A 14971-nucleotide genomic window follows, 5' to 3' on the forward strand; every position below is an offset into this window, starting at 1 on the left:
CATATGCTTAGACAAGCTGATTTAATCTGATGGTCATAGAACTCAGTAGAATTGGCTGTGTAGGGTTACTGGTTAAGGTTTCAGAGACTGCTTGAAATTGTTTACTTCTGTTCCTCTTTGCTTGAGAGAGGCTCTAACAGCTTTTTCTTATTCTATTTTCAATCAAGGCCATGGCCCAGGATTTATAGCACAGACACTCTAGTAGAAATGGTAGTCATTGAGCCAAAAGGGAGCTAGAACAAATTCCTGTTATTTTTTAATCTAGCACTGCACTAAAACTAATAAATACTTACCATTGTCCAAGCACACTGAGTAATGCTTCTCTGTTTATAATTGTACTTGTATGTAAAATCTGGAAAACTTGGCAAAGACTGAGAATAAGAATATGAATCACATATTAATCCTAGCATTCAGAAAGACTATTTTAATACATGTTCTTTAAGTCTTTGGGTATGTGATGTATGTGTGCAATATATACGTATACCTTTTTTTTTTTTTAAGATTTTAGTTAGTTAGTTAGTTAGTTGTCAGAGAGAAAGAGAGAGAGCACACAAGCAGGCAAGAGAGGTAGGCAGAGGCAGAGAGAGAAGCAGGCTCCCTGCTGAGCAAGGAGCCCCAAGCAGGACTCGATCCCAAGACCCTGGAATCATGACCTGAGCCAAAGGGCCAAAGGCAGTGGCTTAACCCACTGAGCGACCCAGGTGTTCCACATATACCTATTTTTAAACAATGAGCGTATATTCTTTTTTTTTCTATTTTTTTTAAAGATTTCATTTTATCTATTCGACAGAGAGAGACTTTGAGAGAGGGAACACAAGCAGGGGGAATGGGAGAGGGAGAAGCAGTCCTCCCCACCAAGCAGGGAGCCTGATACAGGACTTGATCCCAGGACCCCCGGGATCATGACCCGAACTGAAGGCAGATGTCCAAGGACTGAGCCACCCAGGCACCCCATGACCTATATATAAAGTTCTATCCTGCTTTGCACGTCTTATGTCCATCACTGCCTGTTTTAATGGATTCAGAATTTTTCATCTTGTTGCTATAGCAATATGTTTGCTTGGTCCTCTGTTCTTAGTTCAGATTTTTGTTTCCAAAACTGTTCCAAAAAATTGTTTCCAATTTTTATCTTCTTTAAAGAATACTGTGTTGAACATCTTTTTAGATAAATCTTTTTCTCTCTATTTCCTGAATACAAACTCTTGATGATGAGTTTATTGGGTTAAAATCAGCTGTAGTTTTCGAGTCCAGCATTTAGGATTATGTATTGATGTGTTTTAGAATAAGAAAGAAAGTTAGTGGGGTCTGAGATGCAAATGTGCTCAGGAGTAGTTTTATTCTGTTTGGAATCTATGAGTAGCCCCAGACCAGGTTCTTAGTCTTCTTTTCATGGCTTTCAGAGGTCTCCATGAATTAACTACCTGATTGCTTAAATCCGTGAATCTGTCAGTCTCTCTCTCTCAATATAGATAACAGTTCCCAGCTCCTTGATCGTTGCATTACCTAATTCAACACCAGTGTTGCTTTCAATCAAACATTTTGCAATGCAAACTTCTAAAGAACTTCATGTGTTCAATGACATGTGGATTAGTGACATAGTGTGTGTTGGAATGCTAAAGAAGAAGCTAACATGATTCTATTCAAATGCTTAAATCTAGAGATCAAGTACAAAGCGGAATGAATATCACAAAGAAAAAATGTGAATTGATGGCATAGTACATCTTTATAACTTGTAGTTCCACTTTGCTTATGGCGGTGACGTTAGACTTCACCCCTGGAAAGCCTTTTGCGTGATTTCTCTTCATTCCTTCAGTTGGTAAGGCTGGTTGATTGACATTTTCACTTGCTTTAACCTGGAGGAAGTTAGGTCCAAAGAAGCCTGATCTCTTTCCTACAACTCAGGCTTGTTCATGTCAGTTGTGGAAGGGTAGTGCCTGCCTTTTGTTTGGCTTCTCCTGGTAACACAGCTGAGCTGTCGATGTCTTCCCTGTGTCCCTTGAGTCAGCCTATAAACACAAGTCTTAATCTCAACAGTGATACTTAAAGAAGCCATCCGTATACATTCATTTGGGGGGGGCAGAGGATGTAGAGGTAAGTGATGGCTCTTGAGATTTAAAAGTACGGTAAAATGTTCTGCATTTTACTATATCCATCCTACATAAAAAGGCAGTATATGCTTTTCTTTATTGTGGTATCTATCGGTATCTGTGTGTGTGTTCATAAATAAATAAAGCTTTTCTTGTTGTAGAAGTTACTAAAATAGGTAATAAAACCATCCATGATCCCATGAACCAAAGAACGCACTGTTTTGACATGTAACCTTCCAGTCTTTGTTTCTGAATGCATATATATTCTATTTTTACTTTTTTCACTTAAATTATTGCAGACAACCATTATAAAATTTCACCAAGAATAACATTCACCATTTAGTTCTAGGAGAACATGTTCAGTAGCATAGTTTATGGTTTTGATATTTAGAAGGAAAGAGTTCTCTTCCTGTTACTTGGTCAGATTCTAGTCCCTAGCACAGTCTTTGCCATTTGTTTTCTCCAAAAGGACATCTTCTTCACAGGGTCTTGGGAAATTCAGGTACCAACATTTCTCGCTTCTATAAATCACACTTAGACTCACCTTTGAACTGTAAAGTTTTCTGGGACCCCTTTGAAATAGCATTTGCTACCTTCTAGACTCAAAGAGCAGACGGTACCATCCCTAGCCTTTTTCTTCTGTCTCTTCTCGAAATTGCCCTTCCTTTCTCTGAAGGAAACAGGAGAGTCCATGAAGACAGGCGCCCTCTCTTCATCTGAGCCTTGTCTGTAGTATGTAACACAATGTATATAATACAAGCTTCCTGCCCCCCCTGGAGGCACGAAGTGCAATTTGTCCTGGGAAGAGCACTGTCTTGCTGGCAAGTGTGGGATCTTGCTGCTTTGTGTCACCCATCCAATGCCGGATCTTGGAAAATTCTGCTGCATGGTGACCTTTTCTGAATATTTTCCATTAGGTCTCCCAGCTGTTTTCAAACCATCTGAGTGGTTTGGCTAAAATACGTAATCAGGGGCTTTGTTCCAGCATTCATATTCATTAGATTTTAAGATTTAATGACTGTGTGGACTTAAAGCAGATCCTTGATTTCTCTTTTAAAAAGCACTCAAGTAGAGGCTCTCGAGTTTTGACATTCTGAATACTAATTTGTGGCCAGTTTTGGCTCCCATAAAAGGCTGGCTTTTTAAAAAGAAGGTAGCAAAGTGGAACAAATTGCTCTTTAAATTAAAAGAAGTTTTTCTTGTTTGTTCTAAAATACAGCTTGCGGTGTCTGTTGATTCGGGATCTTTTGGAATGTTGTATGAACTGCTTCCTCCGAGGAAGCCCACTGTAGCTGTCATCCAGCCTGCTATGGACTGTTTGGTTTTGTGTTGTTAATGGAGGAGCCATTCATGAGTTAATGTTTACTTTTAGCTAGCTGTTTTTTTTCTTGCCTCAGCAAGATAAAATCTGGTATTCTTTTTTTTTTTTAAGATATTATTTATCTATTTGACAGAGAGAGATCACAAGTAGGCAGAGAGGCAGGCAGAGAGAGAGGAAGGGAAGCAGGCTCCCCGCTGAGCAGAGAGCCCGATGTGGGGCTCGATCCCAGGACCCTGAGATCATGACCTGAGCCGAAAGTAGAGGCTTTAACACACTGAGCTACCCAGGCACCCACAAATATGGTATTCTTGATAAAGACTTACAGATAAAGGCCACATCTGCTTAAACCGGCCCCTCCCATCGCTGCCGCTCCTTGGCGGCTCATCAGTTTGGTGCGGACGGTCATGGGGAGTGGAGCCTGTGCTGGTGTTTGCGTGTATTTAACACCTGTCTCCACTTGCAGCACACTGCCTGCGCTCAGCATTGTGTTTTGGAGACTGTCCATGTTACCTGTAGAGATAACCCATGCCTTTTAGCCTCTGCAGACTGCCTTACAGGTTCCATGTTGCCCAGTTTGTTTGGAGCCTCTAGTGCTTTCCTGCTTTCCTTTACACCAAAAGTGTGCAGTGAGCATCCTTGTGTCTGCACCTTTCAGCGGGCGAGTGCTTCTCTCTGATGGACAAAGACAAGGACCTTTATTTTATAAATGAAATCTTAAGAGACAGGGACAAAGATTTATTTATTCATTGAGCAAGAGAGAGAGAAGGGGGGAAGGACAGAGGGCGAGGAAGAGAGTCCCAAGGACACCTGAACAGGAGCCTGATGCGGGGCTCGATCTCACGACCCTGAAATCACTCCCTGAGCTGAAGCCAAGAGTCCGACCCTTAACTGACTGTGCCATCTAGGCACCCCTAAGATGGTCAGTTTTATTCATGATAAGCAGAATATAGATCAAAGCCATTTTCCCCGACTCCTACCTAGTTGGATATTCTGGACACATTTTTATAGAGGGTCCCTGGGATCCTGGGTGAAGGCAAGTCTGGTAAAAGCTAACCACAGTGAAATGATGCTTCTTCCAGTCAGCTAGGAGGTCAGTCTGAATTAGAAAAACATCTGCATTCAAAGACGTAATAGTATACAATTTTGAAGTCTGTCCAGTGACCAACACTAAATAATAAAATAATAAAAAAATAATAATAATTCCTAAGGGAATCACATTAATGAACACATAAAAGCACCTAATAATTTTTGAAGAATAATGACACAACCAAATTGCTCAACACTTCTTCTCCTCCATAGGTAAAGCATTTCCCCCTCCTGTGGTTTCCGTATGTTAGCATGTTGGGCAAAGGACTTTCTCTAGTTAGAGGAAGGTGACTGTAACCCCTTCCTTTCTAAACAGTGTAAATTTGCAAGGTAAGGTGTCATGGTTGACATTTGAGGGGCCTACTCTGTGCCAGGTATGAGGCTTTCACATGTGTTGTCCTCCTTGTCCAGATTGTCCTAATCCTGTGACGTGAGCCTGACTCATGTCATAAACTGAGGCACTGAGGGAACCCACTGCAGGCTGCCTGAGTTTGCCCAACTTGAAAATGTAATACAGTCTCCTTAGATGTGGTCCTCAGACCTGTCAGAATGTCCTAGAAGATACGTGTATACTGCAGACTCCTGGGCCCTCCTCAGGGTGGGGCCTGGGATTCTGCCTTTATAACAATTCTTCAAGTTCTCTGTATGTCTTCAGAAGTCTGAGAACCACTTGGCCAGACCATGGTGACCTCGTTTTGGTGATATGAGAAGCCTTGCCAGAAGAGTGTCCGCAGTGCCTTTGGGGACGAGTAATCCATGGCCAGTCATGCCTCACTTGCAGTGGGCACATTAGCAGTGCTCCCCTGATGGCTTCCTCCTACTCACCCACTTCCCTTGCCTCGTGTAACTTGTGCTGAACTTAGCACAGCTCACGGTTTGACAAGTCACTTCCCAAAGCATTGAAATCATCACACTACAGAGGGATCGTTTTCTAAAAAAGGTTGAAGTTGCCAGTGCAAAATCCTCAGATCCCAAGTATATCTTTGGTGCCCAGTCCAGATGGAATCCGTATTTTGCATTCTAACCCTCGCTCAAACCCAAAATAAAAAATAAATAAAAAATGAGAGGGCAGCTTGCAGAAATGATTACCTTTGAAACACGATTATATGCTTTTATTTTCCTTTCTAGCCCTCTTTTGCTGCACTCCCCAGTTGGCAGATTTCCCATATGTCTGCTCCTAATCACGGCTGACTTTTCTAGAAGTGTGAGGCAATCACCAGCCCCTTCCAGCTCTCCCCCTCCCACGAAGGATAGGGTTCCGGAAGAGCCAGCAAAGATCAGTGAATACCTTATTCTCCTCTGCCTTTCTCATCTTCTCGCAGCTCCGTGAAATTTCTCATTCACTCCCCAGCAATCTCCTTTCCCCTTAAGGGTCTGACACCAGCTAGCGTCCTTTCCAAGCTAAATAGGAGTGTGTTTGGGTGATTGACATGCACAGAGAGGTGTGCCCATGATCTGGAGGGGGTCCTACACCAAGTTGAATTTGTGTTCTCTGCTGGCAAAAGAGCATCCTTCTTTGTTTTTGGTGTTCAGCTCATCCAAATAAAGAAGGCATTTCCTCTCCTGAAAAGCAGGGGTGGGGGAGAGGGAAAGAACCGATCCAAAAAAAAAAAAAAAAAGGAAAGAAAAATTTAATTTTAACCATGTACTTCTCTGCAACTAAATATACACCCCTTCCTCTGTCCTGATTGGTCCGCTTCGATTGACAAGTGGATCGTGTGGAAAGGAAATATCCTGGACTTAATTGTAAGTTAAGTCTCTCTTAATCCAGAAGAGCATTTGAGATTCTGTCCAAGTGTTCAATTTCCCAGGCCGCTGAGGTCTGTGTGAATTTCTTTTCCCAGCCTCCAGGCTGCTGCAGTACAAGCCAGCATAGCTAATGCAGATAGATCTCCTGCCTCTCGCTCTCCTCCTCCCTCTGCTTTGATTCGATATGAACAGCCTGGTAACTCCGATGCTGGGGAGAAATCTGACATAACTCTGCAGATGGCTAGGTTGCCATGAAACACCTGGGGATTGTTCTTTAAGGAAAAGGTAACATTTATATGCTAATGATTTCTTCCCCTCTTCCCTCCTTGTTGCATTTTTTCCAGGGTTGCCAGTTCCCAAGAAGAGCCCAAAGTCGGTAAGGACTTATCAGTTACTTGGTTCTTGTTGGGGGGTAGGGGGAACGGTGGGGCTGGTGTTGGGAAGGGACGCTGTCTGGCTTGACTTCACGAAATGTGTTTTAGAATAGGTGGGGGAGACAGTAGCCCGGACTCATTTTATTAAGTTCTGGGGGTCCTTTTGATAGAGACGGTATTGGGTTTATCTTTTAACTGTCTAGTGATTTGTGGGCATGCTGCAGAAGCCAGGTTAAAGAATGCATGTTTGGAATCCTCTCTGTATAAATGCATTACAACTCTCTTGCAAACGGATGAGTTTTAACTTGATACAAATGCTATTGTTTCCTCTGGGAGGGGGGTGGGGGAAAGCTCCACCTGCTTCCTGAGTAGGGTTGCTCTTAACTGGTGTTTCCATCCCTTCACATGGGCAGATCTCTCCCTGAGCTTTCTTATGCTTTGAACGATGAATTATTTACAAAATTAAAAAGGCTGCAGGTTTAAAGAAGAATTGCCCTGCCCTGTATATATATATATCCATGCTCACATGCAACAACATTCACTGCCCCAGCACTGAGAATAAGACATTTCCTTGCTGTCGAAATGTCCTTTGTTGTTTTGCTAGCTTTAGCAGCATTATGCTGCAGGTATAGGATTAAAAAAAAAAAAATCAATGTTTTGCTGTCCTTTCTAATCTGGTTTCCCTGAAGATGCATTACCTAGTTGACATGTTAGCTAATAGCTTAGAGGCTGTGGTGTTTTGCTTGGTGGTGTGAGCTTCTGCTCCCAGGGCACTGACAACAAATTAAAATGCTACTTCAAAACTCAAAATCTGGAACTACAATGCCTGTGAAATTGATCCGGGAGAAAGAAGCTTCCCCATTCATTAACATTAGGACAGAGAGGGGGTACTTTCACAGGGCTTGGGCTATTGGGGAGAGGGAAAATGTGCAGCTTTCTGCCATCCGGGGAAGGAGAACCTTTAAAACTTTGCAGCTCACTGGGGCTACAGCGGGATTCTTCCCACCTGTCTGCAAGCCTGGTGGCGAGAGGCAGAAGTTTATTAGGGAGATGAGAGAGGGAGCTTCCTGCATTCTTAAACTCCGTTCCTAAGTTGTCCAAAGAGAAAAACCTGCAATAATTGATGGGATTCCAGTGGCACAGGGCTGTGGTGACCGGAACATGTGACTCTAGGGCTGCTTTCCTTGTCAGTTCGCGTTAATGTTTCAGCTGAAAAGTGCTGGTAGGTGTCGACATCGGAACCACAGAGATGCCAATGTGTGCTTGTGTGTGGGGTGTGTGTGTGTGTGTGTGTACAGGCACACACATGGCATATGTGTGTCCTTGTGCCTCGGTCATAGTCAGAAGCCTATTCAGCCTTCAGAAAAGAAGCAGATCTGGAAGATCTGTCACAGAAGCTTCTGTTAGCCAGTCTTTTTTCTCCCACACCCTCAAGCATGCCGTGTGATGCACGGACTTCTTTTACACACCCAATGGGAATGGAGTCTTAACAAGGAGCATTGGGGGGGGGGTACGAGTTTTGCACAGGGAGCACCACATCAGGTACCAAGGGGTTCTTTTCGGGTTTGCATCCTGTTTAAACTTCCTTGGCCGAAGGATTTCTTCTGCATCATTTCTTCCCCAAAGTGTTTGGGGATTCACTGCTGAACTCAAAGGAATATCAAACAGGTATAGAGCCTATATTCACCAAGTCAGTTAAGAGAATTCCCTGTGACGGTTTATTTTTGTAGAAGCCGTGTCATTAGCAAGCAGCAAGCCAATTACTCCGGCTGCATTCCTAGGAAAAAAAGCGTTCTTAACGGCTTTGCCCACAGTCTGCTGGCTCTTAATTACCACAAGCTAAGAGACTGGTGTGTTGCTGGGTTCGAGAAGAACAAGCCCCCAGCCTGGGGCTTGTCCTTACCTGATTTCTGTGCCAGGACGGGGATGATGGTTTTCACAGCATTGCTGGCACACCCGGGCAGCTGCCGTACAGAATTCGGAACTCTGAGCCAAGGTCCGCTGTTGGCGGTCAAGCGTTGCTAACATCTGTGATCCGTGGGAGCTCTGGACAGGTGGGTTGAAAGCTGGTTCCCTTCCCCAGTTTGAATTTTGATGATGTCCTGCCAGAGAGACGGATGATGGTGGGATTTCTCTGGTGGGCTCGGGAGGAGTCCCTGAGAAAGCTGGATGTCGTGGTCCCAGACAGCCAGTCGTACAATGGCACATAGGGTTAGTTGTGCAGGCTCCGTAATGAATGCACGTGGACAGTGCCTGAGGTTGTGATATGCTGAGATTTACCGTTAGTCTGTGAATATACCGTCTTGACCCGGGACCATGTTTCTTCTCTCCTCTTCCTGACATTGTTGGCTTGCTCATGTGACTGACAGCTCCTTCTTGTCCTCATACTTTTTTTTTTTTAATGTTTTCAATAATTAAGTAGTTGGGCTTTTATTAGAACAAAGGGACTTTTTGATCTTGTTTCCCGTTCTGGGCAAGCTCTACAGCTTACTTTTCATAAGCAGTTTCTTCTATTAGATTTAGCTTACATGTTGAGTTTATGGATTCTATACTCCCTGGGAACAATGGCCGTGTCTTAATAAAATGTTATTAATGTAACACCTGGACATCCATAACATTAGGAATTTTCCCGCCAAATGGCAGAGACAAAAATGAGACAAAAGTAAAAATAATAGTTGCTGTCAGGTTTTTTAGACCTCACTAGGAAACGGATCCTGAGGCCCAATTTAATCATCCTGACTGGAAACTTACCTACCTGAGACTCTCGTTCTGAATCACACAGGAGAGTTTTGTAAGAATTTAAAACTCTAGGGGCGCCTGGCCGTCTCAGTCGGTAGAGCATGCAACTCCTGATCCCAGGGTTGTGAGTTCGAGCCCCATGTTGGGTGTAAGGGATTACTAAAAATTAAGAAGAAGAAACTGGGGGGGGGGTGGATTTCAAACTCTAAATAGGCAGTAAGCCCTGAATTTTAAGGCAGTTTTCACTTTTGTTTTCTCACTACGTCATTTTTGAAGTATTCCTTCCTTTTCTGCCTTCCTTCATCTGTCCCATCTATCTCTCTGTCCATCCATTTAGTTAGCAGTTAGTATCAGGAATCTAGTAAGTGTCAGATTTGGTGGGAGGCACTGGGAATACTCTGATAAGTAAGTTGGTCAGGTGCCTTTCTTTGGCAGCTTACAAACAAAAGATGTTTTGATTGCTTCTTTCAAAAAAAGGACTCATCGTCTCAAATCACCATAATTTTTATGCGCTTGTTTCAGCAACATGTATTTATTATCTTCTATATGCCAGACCTCTTGTCCGTATACAACAGGATCGAAGACAGAAAACATTCCTGCCCTCATGCAGCTGGGGAGAGAGAAGCAGTACCCACATAAATAGCCAGATCTATACAGATCTGCTTCATGGGGCATAAAGTCTGAAACTTTCAAAAGTTCAAAACGCAGAGCATGGTGCCTGGGTGCCTCAGTCTGTTAAACATCCGACTGTTGATCTCAGCTCAGGTCTTGATCTCAGGGTTCTGAGTTCAAGCCCCGCATTGGGCTCCATGCTGGGTGTGGCCCCTACTTAAAATAAAAATGATAAATAATAAAAATAAAAAGCAGAAAGATCATGTAGAACCAGGGACAAACATAATGAAAATCACTCAGCTCTTAATTACAACAGCATAAGTTAAACAGTCCTACAGAGCCAGAGAAAGGACCCAAGGTTGAGATACTGTGATTGAACTGTGGAATTTTTTCAAGGTCCCCAGCAGCCTGAGCCATGTAGGAAACCATATCTACTTAGCTGTTACTGTCAGATCCAAGAAAGCATACCATATCCATAAAAGACACAAAATTTTCCCAGTTAACTAAAAGACTTCTCACGCAAAAGTTTTCACACAGGGGACACCAAAGATGAGAAAGACCAAGGAAGCCTGTCCTCTTCACTGAACTGTCTGCAACAAATGCAGCAGCTGAAAGGGATCAGTAGTGTCAGGTTTCTTTTCTATTGTCCTCCATTCCTTTCCCCTGGAAGGGATCCTAAGAACACTGCTGACAGCCAGTTGTTAAGAGGTGTAGGGAGAGATCTTTAGGGAATACGCCTTGCAAGTGACCCCAGCCAGATCACCCAACTTTATGGACCCTGCCTGTTTCTCAGACTCTCCTGGTTGTCATGAACACCTCAGAGCCACTTGTCCGACAAAGGAGCAAGAGTACAAGTCATTAAAGCTCCTGCAGGCTCCCAAGAGAAGCAGGGAGTGGTAGAGGGAAGAAGAATTAGGATCGTTTCTGTAGTCTCCTTGCCCCTCAACTTCTTAGAGCGACTCATACCCTCAACCCCTTGGAGTCTAGAAAATACATTTTGCCTTTTTATCAGATTTCTTTAAAACATCCCTGAGAACCACAATTTGTTTTCGTATCCATCGATACCTTCTTTCCTTCCCATTAATTCCTCTTCTCCACCCTTCTAGAAGAGATTATTTGACTTAGACCCGTAAATGAGGAAAGGAAGAGACAAGGACCATCCTCTGCTTTGGCTTGGAATCGAGTCCCTGATTTTTGCACAACCTTTAATGACATTGGCCTGATATATTATCAGCACTTGGAGTTTTTCCTGTTGTCCATGTAAATCACTGCAGTGGCCTTCAGTCTTGGCAGATAAGTGAACTGTAAATAATTTTGCTTTAAAATGGATCGATTTGTCATTTTTAAGCCACATGAATTCTTTTCATCATTTAAGCTCCTAAGTGCTGTCTGTATTCATTTGCTCTTCCAAGCAAATATTTTCAGCTCACTTTATAAGTACCTTCATTTTGAAATCACTCTGTGAAATACTGATGAGTTGATTTCCCCCCCATTTCCATTTACAAAAACCACTGCATCTTCCCGATTTCCTTGGCCTGTCAATAGTTAAGAAATCATTCGTGCTGGGAGATTGGTACAGTTTAATTTTAAAAGGTCTTATGACCCAAGTTTATGGCTAGTGTGTGACCACGGACTTTTATGGAGTTTTGAAAACTCAGCCCATTTCTTTCATCCTAGTCAACTGATCTGATCTTTAAAAGTAAAAATTGCCCTTCACAGAGATCTGAATAGTGACAAGAGCTAACATTGGAAATATCCATCTCAGTATGTGGCACATCTTTCCACCTAGTCGTTCAAGCTGGAGAGCTGGGAGGTGGAAATCCATGTTTCTAAGAGGTCCTCCCCCAACTTTTCCTCTTGCTTACTCTCCCCTCAGTCATTCAGGAATGCCTATTGAATCTGCACCAAAAAGTCTTTGATGTCACTTGTCCCTCCCCGTCATCACTGCTGTTCCCTAGTGTAAACCACCTCGGGCCCCTCCCATGGACCACACAGTAGCCTCCTGACCGGCTCCCTGCTTTTACTTCTGTCCACACAAGCCTAGTCACCCCTCCGTAATCAGACCGAACTTTCTAGAAGTCTCTTGGCTCCTGGCAATCTCTGTTTGAAGTCCATTCGTGAATTTCATCTCCCCTGAGCTAAGAATGAATCCCAAACTCGAAAGTAGCTCACAAACCCTTGCAGTATCTGGTCTCAGCTCATCTCACGTCACCCTCCTTCCTTGCTGTGTCGCTCTGCCTTCTCTCTGTTCTTTAGACCGTCCAAACACATTTTTGCTTTGAAGACTGAGCACATGCTGCTTCCCTTAATGGGCTGTTCTTCCAGAAGCTTCTCCCTACCACCTGTCTAAAGGACAATGCAATATGTTGTCTTCAAACTGTTAAGATTATTTGATTACTGTCTATCACATACATACACACACATATACACACATCTAAATACGCAAGTATAAATTCTCAGAGTTTAGGTACCATCTTTTTCTTTCTTATCCATTGTATCCGCAAGAATCTGGCTCATAGGAAGTGATGAGTATGTATTTATTGGATGAGGGAATAATGTAATGTTGGTAGTTCCTAATAAGGAGGACTTGTCTGGATGTTCTGTCATTTGGGTGCCAGATGCTTACACGGCGCTAGTAATGTGTAGAATAACAGACTTGAAAATGTATCTCTAACTGCAGATATTTCTCTTTGGGCCTGTTTCTCACTTAGAGAAATGAAGAGAAAGACAGTCCCATCAGAAGCAGCTCCGACCCTGGGCTGTAACTAGCTGAGAAGTGAGTTTGTTTTCATGCTCCAGGTCTTCCCTGGGAGATAATCCAGGCTGCTGTAAAGGGGACCAGTTGTCTTTAATTTGAAAGATACATAAACTTGACTTCTCCTGGAAAGTTCTAGGCTCTCATCGGATAGAAGACAACGTCATAGCTAATTAGCATGCTCTCGGAAAGTCAAAAGGCATATTTTGAACTCTCATGCAAACAGAGCATAGCTTCAAAAAATTTTAGAGTACCAAGATATTAAATATAGAATGCATCTTCAAATTAAGTCATTTCCATAATTGAACTTAGGAAGAAGCACAGAGTGAGGTTAAATCTTATCAGGGGAAAAATCCAAACAGCTCCCAGATTGTTGTGCATTAGCCCATTAGTGTGGGTTTGAATGTATCGTTTAGTGACAGCTTTTAGTGGTGGCATCGTTTTTCGGGCATATTCTCAGGATGCTGCTTGACTTTTCTTCTCCAAATTTGGAACAAAGTTTAGATGGCATTTAAAGGGGATGCAGAAATGCAATTTCAGAGACAGTTCTACAAACTCATTCCACATTCTGTCATTTTTGTGTTAAATTGGACCGAAGTGAGTCATTTATTGGGAGGTGAGAAAGGGTGTTCAAATTTGAAAAGTGGCCCAAGCCATTTCTGGCAGACTTCATTTGCATATCCGGGTAATGGCAAAGCCGGGTCCTTGGTTAAACCTGAGATTTCCCTGTCCTCCATGTCAGAGATGTGTTACAGTGGGACAGTCGTCAAACGGTCTTGGGAAGCTGTGAGGTGACAGGCAGAATCCGAGCACATGCATCTTGTGGGTGTGTGGGTAAAAGCACAGGTGCGTTCTCTACGGGGGCTGGGGTGGGGGTAGAGTCCAGCCCTTCATCGGATTCTGGCAGTGGGGCAAGTCGGCCAGTAAGAAATTTTTTCTCCAGTTTAGGAGGAGGGAGTGAGTGGCCGAGATTATAGTTAGGTTTGCAGGGGCAACAGAGTGACCTCGGGAAAGAGGAGTATGATGTTCTCTCAGATAACCCTGCAGTGTGGCTCCTTCTGGGTCCCGAGGAGGCTTTGGGAAGGGGGGGCTCTTAACAAGGGGGAGCTTGAAGCTGCAGGGATGGCGACTGGCTAACTGGAAATGAATTTAGTGTCAATGGGCCAATCTCCACAATCTGGTATTTGCTACTCATTTGAGGAACCAGGGTGAGCACTTGAACGGAGGGATACAGTTCTCTAGGTAAACTCAGAGCTCCTTCATCTGTTCAGTTATTTGCTTCTGTATTTAGACTATCTTTTCCTCCTTTCCTGAGAGGTGAACAAAACCAAAACGTGACCAAAATGAATAAAGGAAGGACGCCTGGCTGGCTCAGTTGGTGGAGCGTGCAACTCTTGGTCACAGGGTTGTGAGTTCAAGCCCCACGTTGGGGGGTAGAGACAACTTAAAAATAAAATCTTAAGAAAATATAGATTAAAAAAAGAGAACGTAACAGTTTCCATTAATTCTCCTTACCAGGGTTTCTTTCAAAATAGAAATAGCATTAAATTTTGTCTTGATTATGACAAGCATTAATGATGCATTATAAAAAGTAGACAATACAGGAAGGTATAAGGGGGGAGAAAGGCATCCCGAATCCCATTTTTTTCCTTCTATGCTAGTGTATTCACACCAAAAATGGGCTGGTGCTGCATGTGCTTCTTTATAATCAAGACCCTCGTAAAAACCGCAGTGAAGAGAAACACAGATTTCCACCCACATGGGAAAGAGTGCAGGGATGTATCTGTCATGAACATTTCCTGGCTCCGAAAGTCTTCAGCCTGCCTCCAGGGGAAGCAAGAAGGCAGCTAGAGAGCTTCTTGGGGGCAGAAATCAGAGAACTGGCCCCAAGAGCCAAGTTTGCTGTCTGGGGGCAGTGGGGGGGGGGGACGACTGCTGGCTATTGGCGGAATCAAGGCTCTACTCCAAGTCTTTGACGTTCTGATCCAACCAGGTCCAACCTGAGCATTTTGTCCTCAAAAGGGAGCAGTGGTGACATGTGGGCTGGTGGTGGTTGTCCCCGTCCAAACCTCAGTGTGTTTTCCCAGTACCACTGGAGCTGAGTGAATCAAGCCTCTTCTAGTTCTTCCAAGACTTCTTCGCTAGTTTAGAATATGGGCCTCCAATTTCTCCTTCAGACACACCAAATACAATTGTATGTGGTCTATCTTGCTTCATTAACTCTGTGCCTAGTTTTCCTCAGCTTTGA

General features: G+C 43.5%; 1 protein-coding gene across 18 annotated transcripts in view; it reads left to right on the plus strand.

The window, feature by feature from the left end:
- Positions 1-14971, plus strand: part of MAGI1 (membrane associated guanylate kinase, WW and PDZ domain containing 1) — a 636195-nt gene that overhangs the window by 584274 nt on the left and 36950 nt on the right. For all 18 annotated transcript variants that reach the window (XM_013053627.2, XM_004738316.3, XM_004738317.3 and 15 more), the window contains one exon: positions 6588-6619. In XM_013053627.2, coding sequence (XP_012909081.2) covers positions 6588-6619 — 32 coding nt within the window. The remainder of the gene's footprint in view (positions 1-6587; positions 6620-14971) is intronic.

This window comes from Mustela putorius, unplaced genomic scaffold (genome assembly GCF_011764305.1).
Source record: "Mustela putorius furo isolate JIRA1106 unplaced genomic scaffold, ASM1176430v1.1 tig00000095_pilon_pilon_pilon, whole genome shotgun sequence".
NCBI classification, from domain to species: Eukaryota; Metazoa; Chordata; class Mammalia; order Carnivora; family Mustelidae; genus Mustela; species Mustela putorius.